Here is a 17,791-nt window from a genome sequence, read left to right as displayed (position 1 = left end):
TGTCTTCGAGGTTTTCTTTTACTGGAGTATAAATTTTCAAAATAGTTTCCAATTGTATTCTGTATTTCAGTAGTGTCTGTCGTGAAATTTCCTTTTTCATCAAAAATTTTAGTAATTTGAGTTTTCTCCCTCCTTCTTTTCGTTAGAGTGCCTAATTTTATTTATTTTTTCAAAGAACCAGCTTTTTATTTTGTCAATTTTTTGAATTATTTCTTTAGTTTCAGTTTCATTGATTTCTGCCCTGTTTTTATTGTTTCCTGTCTTTTACTTTTGGTGTTGGTTTGTTCTTCTTTTTCTAGGGCTTTGAGCTGTAATGTCAGGTTGTTTTTTCATTGACTTTTCCTTCTTTTAATGAATGAACTCCATGCAATGAAATTTCCTTTTAGCACTGCCTTCATAGTGTCCCAGAGATTTTGATAAGTTGTATCGGAGTTCTCATTTACCTCTAAGAATTTTTTTTTAATCTCCTCCCTGGTGTCTTCTGTTATCTATGCATCATTCAATAGTGTGTTGTTTAGTCTCCAGGTGTTGGAGTAGCTTCTTTTTAAAATTTTATCATTGATTTCTAATTTCATTCCATTATGGTCTGGGTAGTATCTCTGAATCTAATCCCAATTTATTTTTATTTTTTGAGCCCTGTAACTTGCAAATGCTAGGCAAGTGCTCAACCACTTGATATCCCTATCTCATTTTAAAATTTTATTTTGAGACAGAGTGTTGCTAAAATTCTCATACTGACTTGGAACTTGTGATCCTCCTGCCACAGCCACCCAAGTGCCTAGGATGAGCCAACATGCTTTTGGGTTTTTATGGAGGCTTTCTTACATAGGCATAATTGGTTAAGTTACTGACCATTGATTATCAACTTACCCTTCAGCCCTTCTGCCTGGATTGGAGGCTGGGGAGTTGGGACTTTCATGCCTGTGCTTTCCAGTTACCAGCCCCCATCCTGAAGCTATCTAGGGCCCCAAGGCATCCGTCACATCACTATCATACATATTAAAGTCACTTTTATGGATATAGAGATTCCAAGGGTTTTTCAAGGAAAGGGTGCATCTCAATAAAAACAAAACAAAACAAAAAAACCTCTTCTGATTCTGTTCATGAATGAGAGGCAAAACTGATTTGACCATGATTTTGAAAACAAATTTGCTTGACCCAATTTCTATTGTCCATAGGAACCATAAGGATTTGAAAACATCATCAGATCTAAATGTTTAAAGCAGGGCAGTTAGTACAAATTTATAAGTAGGACTTCTGTTAGCTTATGCCATAGACATCACCCAGCCACTTGTATAATATGTATGTATAGTTACAGTGCTAAATGGCTAACAGCAGATTTTTGAGAGAGAGAGTGCTGCATCAGTAAAGTGTCAGTTGCCACCTCAGTCTCCCTGATTTATAGGTTCCTGACATTGTCTGTATTCCTTTCTCTTGTTTTTGCCTCCCATCGGGTGAACTTTTTATGTACAGATATTTTGTAATATATTAAAGTTTTTTCATTCAGTTTGTAAAAATGGAAAGTGGAGATAGGAAAATTAAATATTTCCTGTTAATACACACACACACACACACACACACACATACACACACACACACACACACATATATATATGTATTTGAAGAATATGAATATATATATATTCTTCAAAACTCTTCAAAGTAACACTTATCTTGCACTAACTTCTACCCTGGCCCCCCTATATCTCCTAGTCACATTCCTAGAATTTACTACCCTAGTCCAGATATTCATTTGTCCTATCACTTCTTCACAAACTTATTGTTTTGTGTCTAAAAGAAAAGAAACTGTGATGGAAGCCAGATATATATTTCACAGGCATTGTTAACTTGGTTTTACTCAAACTTTAAACTCTTATCTTCTCTGTGGTGTGCAGCAGCTGAAATCACTGCTTCTGTCTTTGTGCTTCAAGTTGTTGCTCTCTACTGTGCTCTCTGGACTCTCTGCTCTACATCCTGTGCACATGCAGATCAGGGTCAGACCAGGAAGTTTGTAATACTCTTTCTGTTCCTGTGGCTTCCTCCTCACCAGGATTTTCTTTCTTTTTCTTTAGCTGGTTTCTTAGCTCAAAACTCCATATGCTAACTTGTTGAACCATAAGATTAGGACTTTGGTTTTCTGATTTGTGTTTCAGCTTCCTTGGGCTTATTGGACTGAGTATTCTCTTAGATGAAAATTGAGTGTCCAGTTGAGTGATTTTGAAGTTCTCTGAAGTAGTATTGTAACCTTTATATTCATCTTGAAACTTACCTGAGAATATTTTTACTTGTTTTTTTTTTTAAAACAGCTTTATTCACATACTGTGAAATTCACTCATTTAAAGTGTACAGTTCAGTGCTCTTTAATACAACAAAGCTGTGCAGCCATCACCACAATAAATTTTAGAACTTTATCACTACATGAAGAAATCCCATAGTCATAAGTACTTAGTCTCTATTTCTCCCACCTATACTCCTTTTTTTTTGACCCCTTGGTAACTGCTAATCTTTCTGTCTGTGGATTTGCCATTCCAGATATTTGTGCATCAATGGAATCATTAAATATGTGGTCTTTTACAACTGGTTTCTTTTAATTTGCACAATATTTTCAATGTTAATGTATTTTGCAGCATGTATCAGTAATTTCTTTCCTTTTTTTAATGCCAAATAATATTCTATTGTATGAATGTTCCACATTTATATATATACTTTTATCAAGCAGTGGACTTGGATTGATTCTACTTTTTGACTATTATTAATACTGCTAAGAACATTCAAGAAGAAGTTTTTGTATGGATACACAATTTTTTTTTTCTCTACCTAGTAGTAGAATTGGTGAGATTATAGTAAATCTTATGTTTAGCCTTTTTGAGGAACTGCCAACTATTTTCCAAAGTGGTTGCATATTTTACATTCCCACCAGCAATATACAAGCTTCCAATTTTTCCATTTTCTTGCCAATTCATTATTACTGAGCCTTTTTGATAGCCATAAGAGTATGGATATGAAGTGGTATCTTATTCTAGTTTTGATTTGCATTTCCCCATTTGCTAATTATATTGGACATCTTTTCCTGTGATTTTTGGCCATTTTTTGTGTCTCCTGCAGAGAAATCTCTGATTTTAGAAATGGGCAAAGGATCAAACAAACATTTCTCCACAGGAGACATAAAATAACTACATTAAATTTTCCTATCTATGCCTTTTCATTTATTAGGTCTTTAGTTTCTTTCAACAGTGATTTGTATCTCTTCTGTAAAATTTAATCCTGAATATTTTATTCATTTTAATGCTACAATATTTGTATGTTTTACTCATGACTTTTTAAAAAATATGTATCTCACTTCTAATATTTTTCCTAATTCCTCTCTCCCCTTTCTTATCCTGTATTGTTACTTCTGTTCCTTATTCCAGCATTCCTTTGATAGCATAAAATGTTTAGAAAATTTTGACTTTTTTCTTGACGTAGAGCATGTTTATTTTATATCAGGAACTCCATGACAGATACTGGAAATATAGAATCGATTAAACATTTTGTGTTGTCAAAAAGATACAAATACATCATCTCAGATTTAACCTAGTAACTATTATAATTATGTAGCAGTATCATGAAAGGAGTCTAGAAGGGTCTCTCTTACAGAAGGTAACATTTAAGCTTGACTCAAAATATTAAGGGTTTTTTTTTTTAAATATGTGACAGCAGAATGCATTATATTATAATTCTTATTACACATATAGAGCACAATTTTTTATATCTCTGGTTGTATGCATAATATATTCACACCAATTCGTGTCTTCATTCCTGTACTTCGGATAATAATGATCATAACATTCCACTATCATTGCTCTATCACTGAACTACAACCCCATCCCGAATGGTTGGCTTTTGATTCTGATAGAAAAATTCTTTTTGATTTAGGGGCTGCTATGGGATAGGACAGGACTCAAGAGAACCTGGAATTGTCTCATTGTTTTTTCTGAATGACTGGTAATGCTGTTGTTTTGTTTGAGCTAAAGAAATGGGCATGATGATTACATTTTATCCTAAGCCATTTCTCCAGAGGAAGTCGGGTATTTTTACTTTGTTCAAAATCCCAGCTTTCTAAGCACATAGTCATTCTGGCATGGACAGAATCAAATCTTACTGGTATAAATACAGGTGTGGTCTGAGGGACTCATGAATTACAAAGCCACTCTCAATTACTTGAAAACTCCAAGGATTTAAAATCTGTTTCCTAGAAATAGGGACTAAAGCCAAACACCTGATTATATAATGTAATCCAAACTCATTTAGCTCTCTTCTGGCATTCATCTCCTAATTTCTATGTATTTTTTGGTCTAATCTGCCATTTCCTGATAGTTAATTTTAGACATTAGCTATCAATCTCCTATTATAGTATATAAAATATGATCACTTCCTTTCCCTTTTTACTACTCTCTCCTGTTCCCAAACACTTATCTGCCGATTGTGGCCATATTACAACTTTGGTTAAACCAGTGGTCAATTCCTTCAATACTAGCGCTCTATAAACCTTGTTTCTTTTGAATTTTTTGAAGGTTTAAAAGAGCACTTATTTTTGTATTGTTTCCTTTTCATGATATCAAAAAATTTTCTCTCAGCAGATGTTAATTTTTGATCAAATTCTATAATACTTCTGTTGTCTCCCCACCCCACTTTCTTTTACCTGCTGTATTTAACTAGGGCTGCCTTACCAATGGACCATAGGCTAGCTAGAGCTAGCATAAGTAAATGTATTTTCTCACATTTCTGAAGATCAAGGTATGGGAAGGGTTGTGACTCCTAAGGCCTCTTTCCTTGGCTTGTAGATGGCCATCTTTTCCCTGTGTCCTCATATGATCTTCCTTCTGTGCATCTCTTCCCTCTGTGCATATCTTTCCTCTCTGCATTTCTTATAAGGATACCAGTCAATTGGATTAGTGTTCACCCTAATGACCTTTTTTCACCTATATTACCTCTTTAAAGGACCTATCTCCAAATATAGTCATATTCTGAGATATAGGGGGGAGTTAGGATTTTAACATGATGAATTTTGGTGATGGGTAGGGGATGACAGTTCAGCCCATATAATAAATACCTGTAGTATCTGTTTCTTCTAGATCTTGTTTTTGTTTTTCTTCCATCTCTACTTTAAATATATTTCTTGACTCTCTATCTTGTCTTTGGTTGTCCTTTCATATTTTATAATGATACTGTTGACAGTTGATTTGATTTAGTATGTATGTGGGCAGAGGTTGCCCATAAACAGCTTTTCCCTTAGGAGTATGAGGGCAAGAGATCCTTTCTTATGTGTCAGAATCTTTGGGTCTTTTTTTCCTAGGGCTCTGTTTCCTGGACAGGGTGGAGCTGGGTGCGGAGGGCTCACATACCTGTTGGTAGTCGTGTGTCCTGAGGAGTCCTTCAGGTTGCTTGCACAAATTCACACTAATTCCTGGTTTTAGCTTTTGCCACCCCTTTCACACTCCTCTTGTGCTGGTGGTCCCTCAGTCCTGGTCTTCTTACTTGTTTTCTTTAGAAATTAAACTTCTAATTCTCTTGTCTGATTGTGCAAGATGAAGACAAGGGCCAGAATGTCTGACTTCATAGTACATATAACAAGGGAGTTCTCACTGATTATTCTATCTAATCTTTACAATGTGTATATGAAACAGATTCAATTATTAGCTTTATTTTGCTCACAAACCCCCAAAGGTTTAGAACAGAATTAGTAAATTAGGATTGGAATAGACTGTTTGACCCCACAAACTGCACTTTTACCAACTCTGGCTATATTTAGCAAATTTGTACTTCTGCCTATACATCTACACTATAGGTTTTGTAAAAATATCAATATATAAATTTCAACACATTACAAAAGAGTTATTCTACTGCATATAACACAAAGTTAAATTCAATACACTTATGAGAATATAAGTGTATTTTAATTTTTATGATTATTTTAAAAAATATTTATTTTTTAGTGGAAACAATATCTTTATTTTTTTATTTTTATGTGGTGCTGAGGATTGAGCCCAGTGCCTCACGCATGGTAGGCAAGCACTCTACCTCTGAGCCACAACCCCAGCCCCAATTTTTATGATTATAATTAATCAGAATATCTTTCTTAAACAACTTTGAGAACAGAGTATGGAATCCAGAATAATTTCTACTATATATATTTGGAATTCAGGGGCATAGAACTAAATAGTGACATTCAGATTCTGTCTGCCATTATGTTTAAAATGCTTAGAACTAAACTAAGGGCTAATTTTCTGATATATCTTGCTGTATTAACTAGATTCCTTAGAAACCTTAATGTTCATTAGATATGAACTGATAGGCTGAAAAATTCAAAACTACATGTTTTTAGACTGTTTTTTTATATTTTAGTACTGAATGTGTACAATTCTTAGGTTTTTACTCAATGCATATTTCAGTTGACACAATCGTTTTTTCTTTTAATAGATTACTTCTGTAACTGGGTCACCAATTAGTTGTACAAAACATAATGTCTCGATCTCGACAACCCCCTCTGGTGACAGGCATTTCTCCAAATGAAGGAATACCATGGACAAAGGTCACCATTAGAGGAGAAAACCTGGGGACTGGCCCCACTGACCTTATCGGTAAGGGCAAAGATTCTATGCTATACCATGGTAGATGGATTTTTATGTTGTATTATTAAAGCAAGATGTGTTATTTTAAAATAGTGAAGGTGACAGGAAAACATCATTTGATCTCTGTAGAATGATCTAAATAAAAATTAAAGAATATTTGGTTGTCTGATTTTTCTATGAATACCATTATTTTATCAAAGCTTATCTATATTGGCTTTCAAAACTTCTCCTTCAGAGAAGTTTTCCACAGCTGAGATTTTGCTTGTTGCTTTGACTTCATCTTTTATGCTTAGATTGCTAAAGAATGGAGGCAAACCATCATTTAAAAAAAATATTAAATGGGTATCAGCAGTAGCCAGGGTAGAGAGCAAATTTTATATATGATTTTATGTCCAGTTAACATTTATTTGTCTGAATTCCAGATGAGGGTATAGAGATGCATTCAGAATGAAGAAGAAAAAGACCCCAGTATGTGCTACTGAATATACATGCTGACTTGCCACATAAAAAATTATTCTAGACTTAAGCATTCTCTGGACTAAGTTCTTAACCAATGAGGGAACTACTGATAAAGTCCTGGAGATTGAATTGGAACTTAACTTTCCTGCATTGTAACTTCTGGTTAATGGATTGGTTTTTGGTCATCTGGAAAACCCTTTGAAAAGAAAGTGAATCAGAGCTCAGCACTGTAAAATAACAATTGAGTTTTATACTTACCAGTTAATTCCTTTTGCTAGTGTTATTTAAATACATTTTATCTCATTTTATATTGTTTTCTGTAATTATATTTTTTGATTCTTTATTAAAGATCACTTTAAATTTTTCTTACAAAGATAGTCTAATTCAATGGCTTTTTTTTTTTTTTTTGGACATAGCTGAATTCAGATATTTCTTTGCTCAAATAGAAAAAAAAACCCCAGAATGCATGGAAATATACCATATAGGTGGAGGTTATGTCTAAAATTTTAACTGGCACTCTTTTGTGAGTGCCAAAACATGATAGTTACAAGCCTATGTAAATTTTAATCTTGATTTAGCTTCAGGCAATGCTATTCTTATTTGACCAAGTGTATATTACTTTCATAAACCTTGCTAGTTCAGCTTTCATCCTGCTTCATGTATTGCCAAGAAACCATTTTTTTTTTTAAAAAGCCAACTTAAACTGCTAAATTTAAGTGTTTTTAACTCAGATGATTTCTACACTAGCCAAGTAAAACATTATAAAAGTACTTTACTTGGAATTCTACAAGTTTCTTTTTTTAAAATGCTATTTTATATCATGGAGCAGATTTTTTAGCTTTTTGTAGGTTAGCAAAAATATGCCTAAGAAATGAAGCTTGTAGATCTTGTAATCATTTTTTATTACATGATATTCAGAATGATCTGTTGGAATCTATGTGTAAATTCTTTGCTGGTTATTAATTTTTGGGGTAAAAATATAAATCAGATATTAAATCAGAGGAACCTTGAAAACAGCTATGAGCAGGTGAGTAAGCTATTATTCTACAGATAGTTTTGTGCCACCTTGTTCTTCATGGTTGCTCATGTAAATGATTTTTAAGACTTTATGAGTATAGGATATCTGAAATTTGCTGCTTTGCTCAGTTTTAATCATGGGATAGTTCTCTAGCAGTGAACTTATATCAGGAATGACCTTTTTTAAAAAATGAAAATACTGTTTATGTTTTTGCATTATGCTCTGACATTTATTGTTATTTTCTTTTCTGAAAAGTTACTGTTTAAGATCATATGAATCTTTTTGATATCATAAAATTTAAAAACATTAAGGTATGTATTGACTTGAAGTTATATTGAAATATCAAAATATCTACCACATTTGTAAGTACATTATAAATGAAAACATTTTCTGCTCGTTTTCAAAAACATATAGACTGATTTACACATGTATAAAGTTACCAGAGCAAGTGTACATTCTATTTATTTTGGGAAGTTGGTTTTGGAGAAGTTTTCAATTTTTTAAATCATTTAAACTTTTCGTAACAAAAATTTATTATTAGAACTGGCAGGGTGGCGCATGCCTGTGAATTGCAGTTGTTCGGGAGGGTGAGACAGGAGGATCCTGAGTTCAAAGCCAGCCTCAGCAACAATGAAGTGCTAAGCAACTCAGTGAGACCCTGTCTCTAAATAAAATACAAAATAGGGCTGGGGATGTGGCTCAGTGTTCGAGTGTTCCTGAGTTCAATCTCTAGTGCCAAAAAAAAAAAAAAGAATTGATTATCAGGAATGATATCAAGGATATTCTCATTTTGAAAAAAAAAAAAAGCTTTGAATTTTGAGTACATTAAAAAATATCTTCAGAAAATTTAGTCCTAAAGAAACCTTTGAATGTCATTAGGAAAACAAGTTTCTCTATAAATGAATAAATAATGCAATAAATATTGTAGGGGAATACACAAAATTCTTTACTTCAAACAATATAAATGTCTTAAAAATGTATCTTTTAGAATTTCTTTATGGTTAATATAACCTTCTTGCTAAATAGTCATTTAAGTTATAAGAAAAGATGGCTTGAATCTCTCCCTTTGTTTTTAAAACCAAATTTGCCATTGGTTGAGGTTTCCCTGGTATCTGATGGGGGGGACCCCAAAAATAAACATAGCAATTGCCAAATTTGCCTGCTTAGCAATATATAAAGTTAAATAATGAAGGAAAAAAAAGTGTGAAATTGCTGCATTTATGCCACATACATTCTGGTTTATTTTTTCCATAAATATTTATTACCTCCTCTCATTGTGGAAATGAAAAATGTAAAGAAAGTAAGTTATGAGAAGACTGACTAGCCAGGATTGGTGTTCTGCCCTACTCACTACGGTCTTCCAATAGACAGTATTGTTTGCTTATTGCTAAATATTTAATTTATATCCTGTCTGTGAGGGAGGTGATAGATATGAGTTGACGTTTTGCAGATGTTGGTTTATTGGAAAAGTAATGTAGTTAGAGTTTTATTAGGAAAATACTAAGGCAGCATAAACTACCAGTGTAGGAACTGTTAGGCAGATATAAGAAATGATAGAGTAATCAAGTAAAGCCTGAAACATTTCACTAGGTTTATCACACTCTGGGATGTCTTTAAAATAAATAAGATATTCTGTAATATTTTATTCTTTAATAAAGTACTCAGATTAGTTTATTCTGTAACACTAGGCATAATTGAACACTAGAAAAAGCCCTTACTGATGCTTTTCAGGAAGATGGGTTAATATAGAATGTTTTAGGGAATGATCTACAAATTTATTAATATGCTTGAAAAGCATATATCAATAATTAAACTTCTAGTACTAGAAATAATTTTCTTTTTTAACATTTCTGAAAATAATTTAAAATTCTCATAGTCTAAGTAGTCTGGAATGCCTGGATGTAATTATGGTCCATTATTTATTAATTCCTTTGATAATGCAAGAAACTGAAATATAGTCTAAAAGAAGTCTTAAATTCTAGAGAAAAAACAGAGTGGAAAAAAATCAGCATATACAGCAGTAAACTTACAAATAACATTAAGTATGTTTAATAATAAAAATAACTATTGAACAAGGAAAGGCTATTTCTTTTTTTCATGTAAGACATGTTTAAGGTCTTATCATTGTTCTGTTTATTCCTTTATTTTCAGGATTGACAATTTGTGGACATAATTGCCTTTTGACGGCTGAATGGATGTCTGCGAGTAAAATAGTATGTCGAGTGGGACAAGCCAAAAACGATAAAGGGGACATTATTGTCACAACCAAATCGGGTGGCAAAGGAACCTCAACAGTTTCTTTCAAGCTATTAAAACCTGAAAAAATAGGTAAAACTCTTAGTGATTTTATTCTAAAGGAGAAAATAAAAATTAGTTTCTCTTTTAAAATTTAAATGATAGATTAGTTTAAAATTTACCTACTTTCATATCTCATCAACTTCAATTCAGTATATGTTAATTTTGAGAGGAATAGGATCTTGGTAAAAAGCATAATTTTTGGAAAAAATTGCCCATTTGCTGAGCTAAAAGTCAATAAAACCTAAGGCAGATCTGATGCTCATGAGAGGAATATTATTCCAAGTTATTAACAAAATCTGTTCATTTTACATTTTGTCATACCAGTTTTGGTTCTTAGATTGTGAATACAATGATATTGCTTTTAAACTGTTAAGATTCAAGGTAAAATTGCTTCTTATTTGGCCAGGTAAGCATAGTATTTTCTAAGTAATATTTCCTTTCCCTTCATTTTCCCTACCTTCCAGTCCCAGAAGAAATATTTCCTGACTTGGATCAGTTTTTAGTCCTCCAAATTAATAATAATTATTCTTCTTTGTATCTCATAGCAGTTCACATAATTCTTTTAACACACTCATCTCTTGCTTCCACACATTAGCGGTGGTTAAGAACTTAGTCTAAGGATACAGACTTGAATTCTAACATGGGTTATTATTACTACTAGCTACTAGCTGACTTCAGTGCCTAGTTTCTTTGTGGGTAAAAGTATAATGATAATATTACCTACCTCATAGCATTGGGTGAGTTAGAATATAAATCTAAAGTGCTTAACATAGTTCCTTACACAGAAAATTAGTAATGTTAAATGATTGTTCTCATAATTATTTATGTGCAAATCTATCTCCCCTACTAAAATAAGAGTAATTTCATATTCCTTTTTGTAACACTGTTAATGTCTTTCATTAATACCTAAATATTTATATAAAGTAAGGCATAATTAAAACCATGCAGTAGTTCCCTCTGTAGAAAAGTAAATATTTTTGCAAATTATTTTTGTTTTCTATCTTAAATTGTAAAACCTTTCTTCAGTATTATTCTCTGCAAATTCTTTTCATATATATATAAATCCCTTTTATAAATAAAAATTCCTTTTAGGAATTTAAAGAAATTTTCAAAGTTGAATCCATATATATTTACATGTGCACATGTACATACATATGTCATATAAAATATAGTTCTATTTTTAGGTACTTATTTAACATCTTTAAAAGTGTGAAATTAAAGTAGGAACCTGATTCACAGTTTTTTGGAGGAACTTAATATTTTTTTTTTAATTTGTCATATATGACAGCAGAATGCATTACAATTCATATCACACTTGTAGAGCACAGTTTTTCATATCTCTGGTTGTACACAAAGTAGAGTCACACCATTCATGTCTTCATACATGTACTTAGGGTAATGATGTCCATCTAAATTCAGCATCATTTTATAGCATGTTTATATAGCAGATTAAAAAACAGTAGGTAAAAATACTAATTTTATTCTAGAATGCCCAGCCCAGGACCTAGCACAGAGGAGATGTAATGGTCTATTGACCTGTGCTCCAGAGTGACTGGACTTAAGCATAATCTCAGACAGAGTCCCCATTGTGTCCTGGCAGAACTGTGGGTGCTGAATTAGTAGGTTCACAAAGAGTCATGCAGTGACAGTTTGCCTGGTATTCAAACAGCCTCTATCAGAAAAGCCTCTCCAACCTCCCCAGCCTTCCCAGCTTTCCTGCAGGGGTGGGTGCAGCTTGCTCTGTGCCCCTGGCTCTTTGCTTCTGCCTTGTTAAACCCAGGGTCCTTGGAGTAGTAACTGCTAAGTCCTGTGCCGAAATGAATGATTGAAGAGTTTAGTCACATTAAGGAAAATGCTATTTTCAGAGTTATGTCTTGCTCACAGGGTTCATGTCCAGTTAGTTTTCCCAGAATAACCTAGTTATTTCCATTACACAAGCCATGTGTTCTTTGGATGTATTTGATTGATTTAATTGTTGGATATTTTGTTGCATTTGACTAATTGGTTTTAGTGTAATATAGAAAAAAAATGTACTGTTCTTTATCACCCAGGACAACTGCAACATTGATAATAATAAAAAGAATGAAAAATAACGTGGAGCCTCAGCATGGTGGTTTATACTTGTAATCCCAGTGGCTCTGGAGGCTGAGGCAGGAGGATTGTAAGTTCAAAGCCAGCCTCAGCAACTTAGCAAACCCCTAAGCAATTTAGTGAGACCCTGTCTCAAGATTATAAATAAATAAATAAATAAATAAATAAATAGGCTTGGAATATGACTCAGTGATTAAGTGTCCCTGGATTCAATCCCTGATAGGAAAAAAAAAAGCATGGGATATGTTGTTTTTGTATAACTATTTAAGAGAGCCATGTCCATGTTAATAGAAAAGAAGAAAATATGAAAGAGATTTCTTGAGAGTTTTTAAGAACTATTTAAGAAACATTTTGGATTTCATCTTCATTGAAATGTCCTTAGGTAGCTTGTAGAACTAAGAAGAAACTCAAAATATTAAATATAATTGCATATATATGTGATAATTTTTGAAATTATCATAAGCAAGAAGCTTTTCATTGTATTAATGCTTAATTTGAATGTTTTCTGTCTTAAGTATTTTTCAGCCATTTTCCAAAAGTTTACATGATTCCAAAATATTCTCTTGAATAAAATCAATAATATTTAGCAATGCATAAATAATTGTAGCATTTGTTATTTGTAAAATACATTTGTTTTTGCAGAACACTTTTCTTAGAGGCTTAATTTTAATTTGTATTCTCTGTTGAAAAATATACAATGAACTCATAAACTAATGTGTTATTTTTGATTTTTAAAAATTCTTAGTATTTTTAATTAATCCACTAGCCATTAAAAAGAATCCAAGCTATAGGGCTTTCAAATCTTTTAAATTTGATCTTTTAGGCATTTGGTAGTAGGTCTTTAAAAAGTAAAGCAATAAAGCAAGACCTAGAAAATACCTGGGGGAGTTTTTATTTTATTAAGGCTGTGTTCCTCATGTTTGTAGGCATTTTGGATCAGTCTGCTGTGTGGGTCGATGAAATGAATTATTATGATATGCGTACTGACAGGAATAAAGGAATTCCTCCATTGTCCCTCCGTCCTGCAAATCCTCTTGGCATTGAAATTGAAAAGTGAGTATCATCTTGTCTTTGGTTTTCTTTATTCTTCATTTGCTGAAAGTTTTTTTATTTTTTTTATTTAAGGAGAGTCAAATTCTAGAAGTGTCTGGAAGCATAGTCGAAGACAACTCAATTGTTTGGAGACATGTGCTGTTTTCTGAAATTTTGTCTGCTTTGCTAGGGTAAATGTTATAGTTAGTTTAAACTTTTGACAAAACTACCTACCTCTTTAGTTTTTTTGAATTTGCATTTTGTGCAAACAAAAGTCTTAGTATTTTAATAACATACCTTTTTTTGTGGTACTAAGGATTGAACCCAGGGTCTTGCACGTTATAGGCAAGATGTCTAGCCTAGATCAATGTTGCTAACAAGCTACCTAGGCAAGCTCTACCATGAACTATATCCCCAACTCCTAGCTAATATTTTTAATGATGTGAGCATTAATATATTATCCGGAATTGGTAAGTTTAAATATTTAGGTGCTATTTAACGTGAAGATAGAATTTGTAATCTGTCCATTTACTTGATGTTTCTAGAAATATTTTAGAATAATTAGATCCAAAGTGTTTTTTTAAAATTTTTAATTGTAGATGGCTACAATACCTTTATTTTATTATTATTTTTTAATGTGGTGCTGAGGATTGAACCCGGTGCCTCACATATGCTAGGCAGGTGCTATACCACGGAGCCACGACCCCATCTCCCAAATGTTTTTTTATTTCAGTTGTAATTCCTTTCATAAGTCTCACCTCAGTCATCAGAATTATGCCTGGTAGATGATCTTTTTCATGATATTTCATAACCAATTCTGGAATTTTGTTTTCTTAATTCCCTACCACAATGTTTTAGAGTTGCTTCATAAACACTCAGAGAAGGCAACAAGTTTGTTCTATAAATACTTTAGCCATTAGGTTTCTCTAAGATTGGGGAGGATTCTCCACTAAACTATAAATATTCAACCTTCAAGCCTAAACTAGAATATCATTAGTAATTAAACAACAAGCTGTTTTTTCACTATTGGGTTTGTCCTGTGAGAGGGAGGCAGGGCATTTATTTTGGGGACATATCATGTGTTGAAAAACCATGGGGCTTGGCAGCTTTTAGTGAGCTTGGACTTCCTCAAGGTAACATCTTTGAAGCACTTGGGCAGTATGGGTCATTCTATAGCTGTTTTAAGGATTTTAGTGTCCTATTAATTAAGAATTTAAAGATCTAGACAATCTAGAGAAGAATGACAAGAGCCATTTTTTTCTTTTTTTGGCCAGGTGTGTATTTGAGCACACCTGCTTCAACAATTTTGAGAACCAGGCAGGTTCTTTCCAAGACGGCTGTAGAAGTCTGGAGCAGAAGGACCCTTCTAGCTGCTCTTGCTTGACTAAAAGGCATCTTTGTAATGTGGCCCAAAGGAATGCAGAGGCATTGCACACATTTTACAGGTTTAGCCAGTGAGCAAAATTAGGATTCAGTTGGATGTTCACTCTCATAAAATTGTTGTCTTCCTCTTTTATTTTGGCATAGAGACTTGCCTTATTTGTTCTGTTGTCTCATGTCCTCTTACCTTTTGACTATGTCTGTCTCTAATGACACTCTTTCTTAATATGTTTTAAGATAATCCTTTGGCAAGATCGGTTATGGCAGTAAGGAATTATGGCACTACAAATGATGAGCTTGCTTAAAATTTTCTTATCTTTCTTCTCTGAGAGGTAGTCTAGTTTGGTCTGGAGCTAAATTTCTTTGACTTGAAACTGGGCTCCACCAGTTACTAGCAGGATGACTTTGAGGAAGTTATTTAGCTTCTCTTTGCCTCGGTTTCCTCAGGTGCACAATGGTTTACCTGTTTCTTAGGACTGTTGTGGAGCTTCAGTGAATAAATGCAGGTAAACATGTAGAACATAGCAGGTGGCTGGTGAATGTCAGTTCATTATTACTGTGATTCTTAGGGACATACATTTTCATTGCTTAGGAAAAGAGGGGTTCTAACTCTGTTGCCCAGGCTGACCTCAAATTCCTGGGCTCCAGTGATCCTTCTGCCTCAGTCTCCTAAGTAGACCACTGCCCACCCCAAGAACCTCTCTTTAATGACTTAAAATTATAGGGTAATGAATTATATTAAAATCTTAAGTAATCTAATGTACACGTATTGAAGAAGTACTTAAATGGGGGTAATAGTAAATGTTTATTTTAAGGTATTGCTCAAGTTTCAGTAACATTTGCCTTATTATTAGATAATGTAAAATATTAAAGAATAATTTTTGAAAAAGGTAAAATCTCGACTCTCACATAAAATGAATAGTGAGCTTTTATTTAAATCATTAATTAGTGGGAGAACCAATAAAATGCAAAAAAAAAAAGTTAAAAGGAGTGTTCTGGGAGAGATATAATAGGCAGTGAGGAATAATAAAAGGTGTAAAATGAGATACTTCTACTGGTAACCAGTTATATCCTCACCTTCCCTGTTTCTGAGGATGGAATCCCTCCTGTCACTGTCAGAGCTCTACACCCTCTGTGTCTCTAACAGAGATGCAAAATTGTCAGTTACAGAGAAAGGCACAGATCCCCCCATAGCATCAGAGAGAGCATTAGGAAGGCACTCCTGAGCCTGGATGAAAGGACATCTGGTAATCTTTTTGTCTAAAAATCTTTTGCCATTTTTTTTTCCTCCCCAAAGAGCTACTAGAGGTGCCAGTAAGCAAAAAAATGAAAGTAGAAAGAGTATAGAAACCAAGAGGAGAGAATGTTTTTGGTCAGAAAAATGCTTTCCAGGCTTCCCTTTCTTTTAGTTTTTAAAGAAAGCGACAAGAAAGCTACATTTGGTTTATTGAACTCTTACCTCAAAAAGAGAAATCTTTTTTCCTTTTTGGTAGTGATGAGAATCAAACCCAGGGCCTTGCCCATGCTAAGTGTACACTCTACCACTGAGCTATAACCACAGCCTGAATAGAGAAATCTTGTTTTAGAGGAAAAAAGAAAGAAAAGGAAGGGAAAGACAGATTGTAAAATGCTGGTATGGGTTTCATTTTCCTAACTCACTTAATATGTTTTAGATAAAAGCTTTGGTCTCTGTAGAGAAGAGTGTTTCATTCAGATCAGGATCCTTAGTCTCAAAAAAAAAAAAAAAAAACAAAAAAAGAAAAGAAAGAAAAAAAAAGAATTCTTACTCTCTTTTATCTCTCTTAACTAATGCCATTGAGGAGTTTCTTTTATAATTAAAAGGCTGAAGATGACCCATTTTCTTTAAACATCATTAAATAAGGAAAACAGGGTTTTAGTATTATTTGCTGGTTGAAAGGTATTGATTTGGAAGGTTTGAAGAATTATAAATGCTTACTATAAAATACTCAACTGTGATCCTGATGAATTATCAGATTAAAGTGGAGAGGCAGCCTTTGGAAGATGAATCAGCTCCTAGTAATTGCAATGTGAATGTTTATGGAAATTCTCTACAGCTGACAGCCCAGTTCACAAAGTGGAACAATGAGGAGCCCTGTGGTGCTGTGGTTGGTTCATCTGAATATGAAAAAGCAAAGTGAGAGTAATACAATATAGTTTCCTTGTTGCTTTTTGGTGTGAGTTAGAGTTTAATAAATATTTTATTGGCTGACCCAGCATGCATGCTGTCATCTTTCAGGCCACAAGTTTTAACAACTGGCATTTATTGGCCACCTTTGACTGTTAAAGTCCTTCATATTCCTAAATTTTTAACTGATGTTTTTGCACACATGGTGCCATGATACTTATAAAAGTGTTACTAATTGCTCAGAAAAACTAACTTCACTTTGAATTGAGACTAGGATTTGCTTGTAAAAGGTCCATATTTCTGATTTATTATGGTTATTGTCACAGATATATATGCTGTCTGCATGGCTTCAATTGTAATGGAGACAAACTATTTAAACTGAAAAAAGAAATTAAAACCAGGTTCATATTAAGTGAAAAACTTCACTAAGTTTTGTTTCTTAAAAGCAATACTTATTTGTCTAACAAGAGAATAACTTATAAATAATGTTTTGGAGACAGTACACCTATGGGAGTGAGAGTAGAAAAATAGAATTTTTGCCTTCATTTTATATAACCTTTTTTTTTTTGTGAATTACAATATGGGAAGGGCTGTTTATTCAGTTGATGTACCACTAATATCTGTTTACATATACACTGGTTTTATAGGCAATGCATATCTCATTTTCTTCTAATAAGTTTAGCTTTCCAACAGGAAAAAAAAAAAAAACATGACTAGTTTTCCCATTACATTTATAAAGAAATATTTAAAGAAAGA

General features: G+C 33.2%; 1 protein-coding gene across 7 annotated transcripts in view; it reads left to right on the top strand.

Annotated features, from left to right (window-relative positions):
- Window positions 1–17,791, top strand: part of Exoc2 (exocyst complex component 2) — a 252,744-nt gene that overhangs the window by 40,487 nt on the left and 194,466 nt on the right. For all 7 annotated transcript variants that reach the window (XM_058582342.1, XM_058582341.1, XM_058582340.1 and 4 more), the window contains 3 exons: window positions 6,460–6,620; window positions 10,240–10,416; window positions 13,404–13,530. In XM_058582342.1, the coding sequence (XP_058438325.1) occupies window positions 6,503–6,620; window positions 10,240–10,416; window positions 13,404–13,530 (422 nt within the window). In that variant the 5' untranslated portion in view covers window positions 6,460–6,502. The remainder of the gene's footprint in view (window positions 1–6,459; window positions 6,621–10,239; window positions 10,417–13,403; window positions 13,531–17,791) is intronic.

The sequence above is a fragment of the Marmota monax genome, unplaced genomic scaffold, assembly GCF_021218885.2.
Source record: "Marmota monax isolate L192 unplaced genomic scaffold, Marmota_monax_Labrador192_F-V1.1 WCK01_AAM20220418_F8-fsc00029, whole genome shotgun sequence".
NCBI classification, from domain to species: Eukaryota; Metazoa; Chordata; class Mammalia; order Rodentia; family Sciuridae; genus Marmota; species Marmota monax.
The sequence above is the reverse complement of the archived record's forward strand: the minus strand, read 5'-3'. Positions and strand labels throughout refer to the sequence as shown.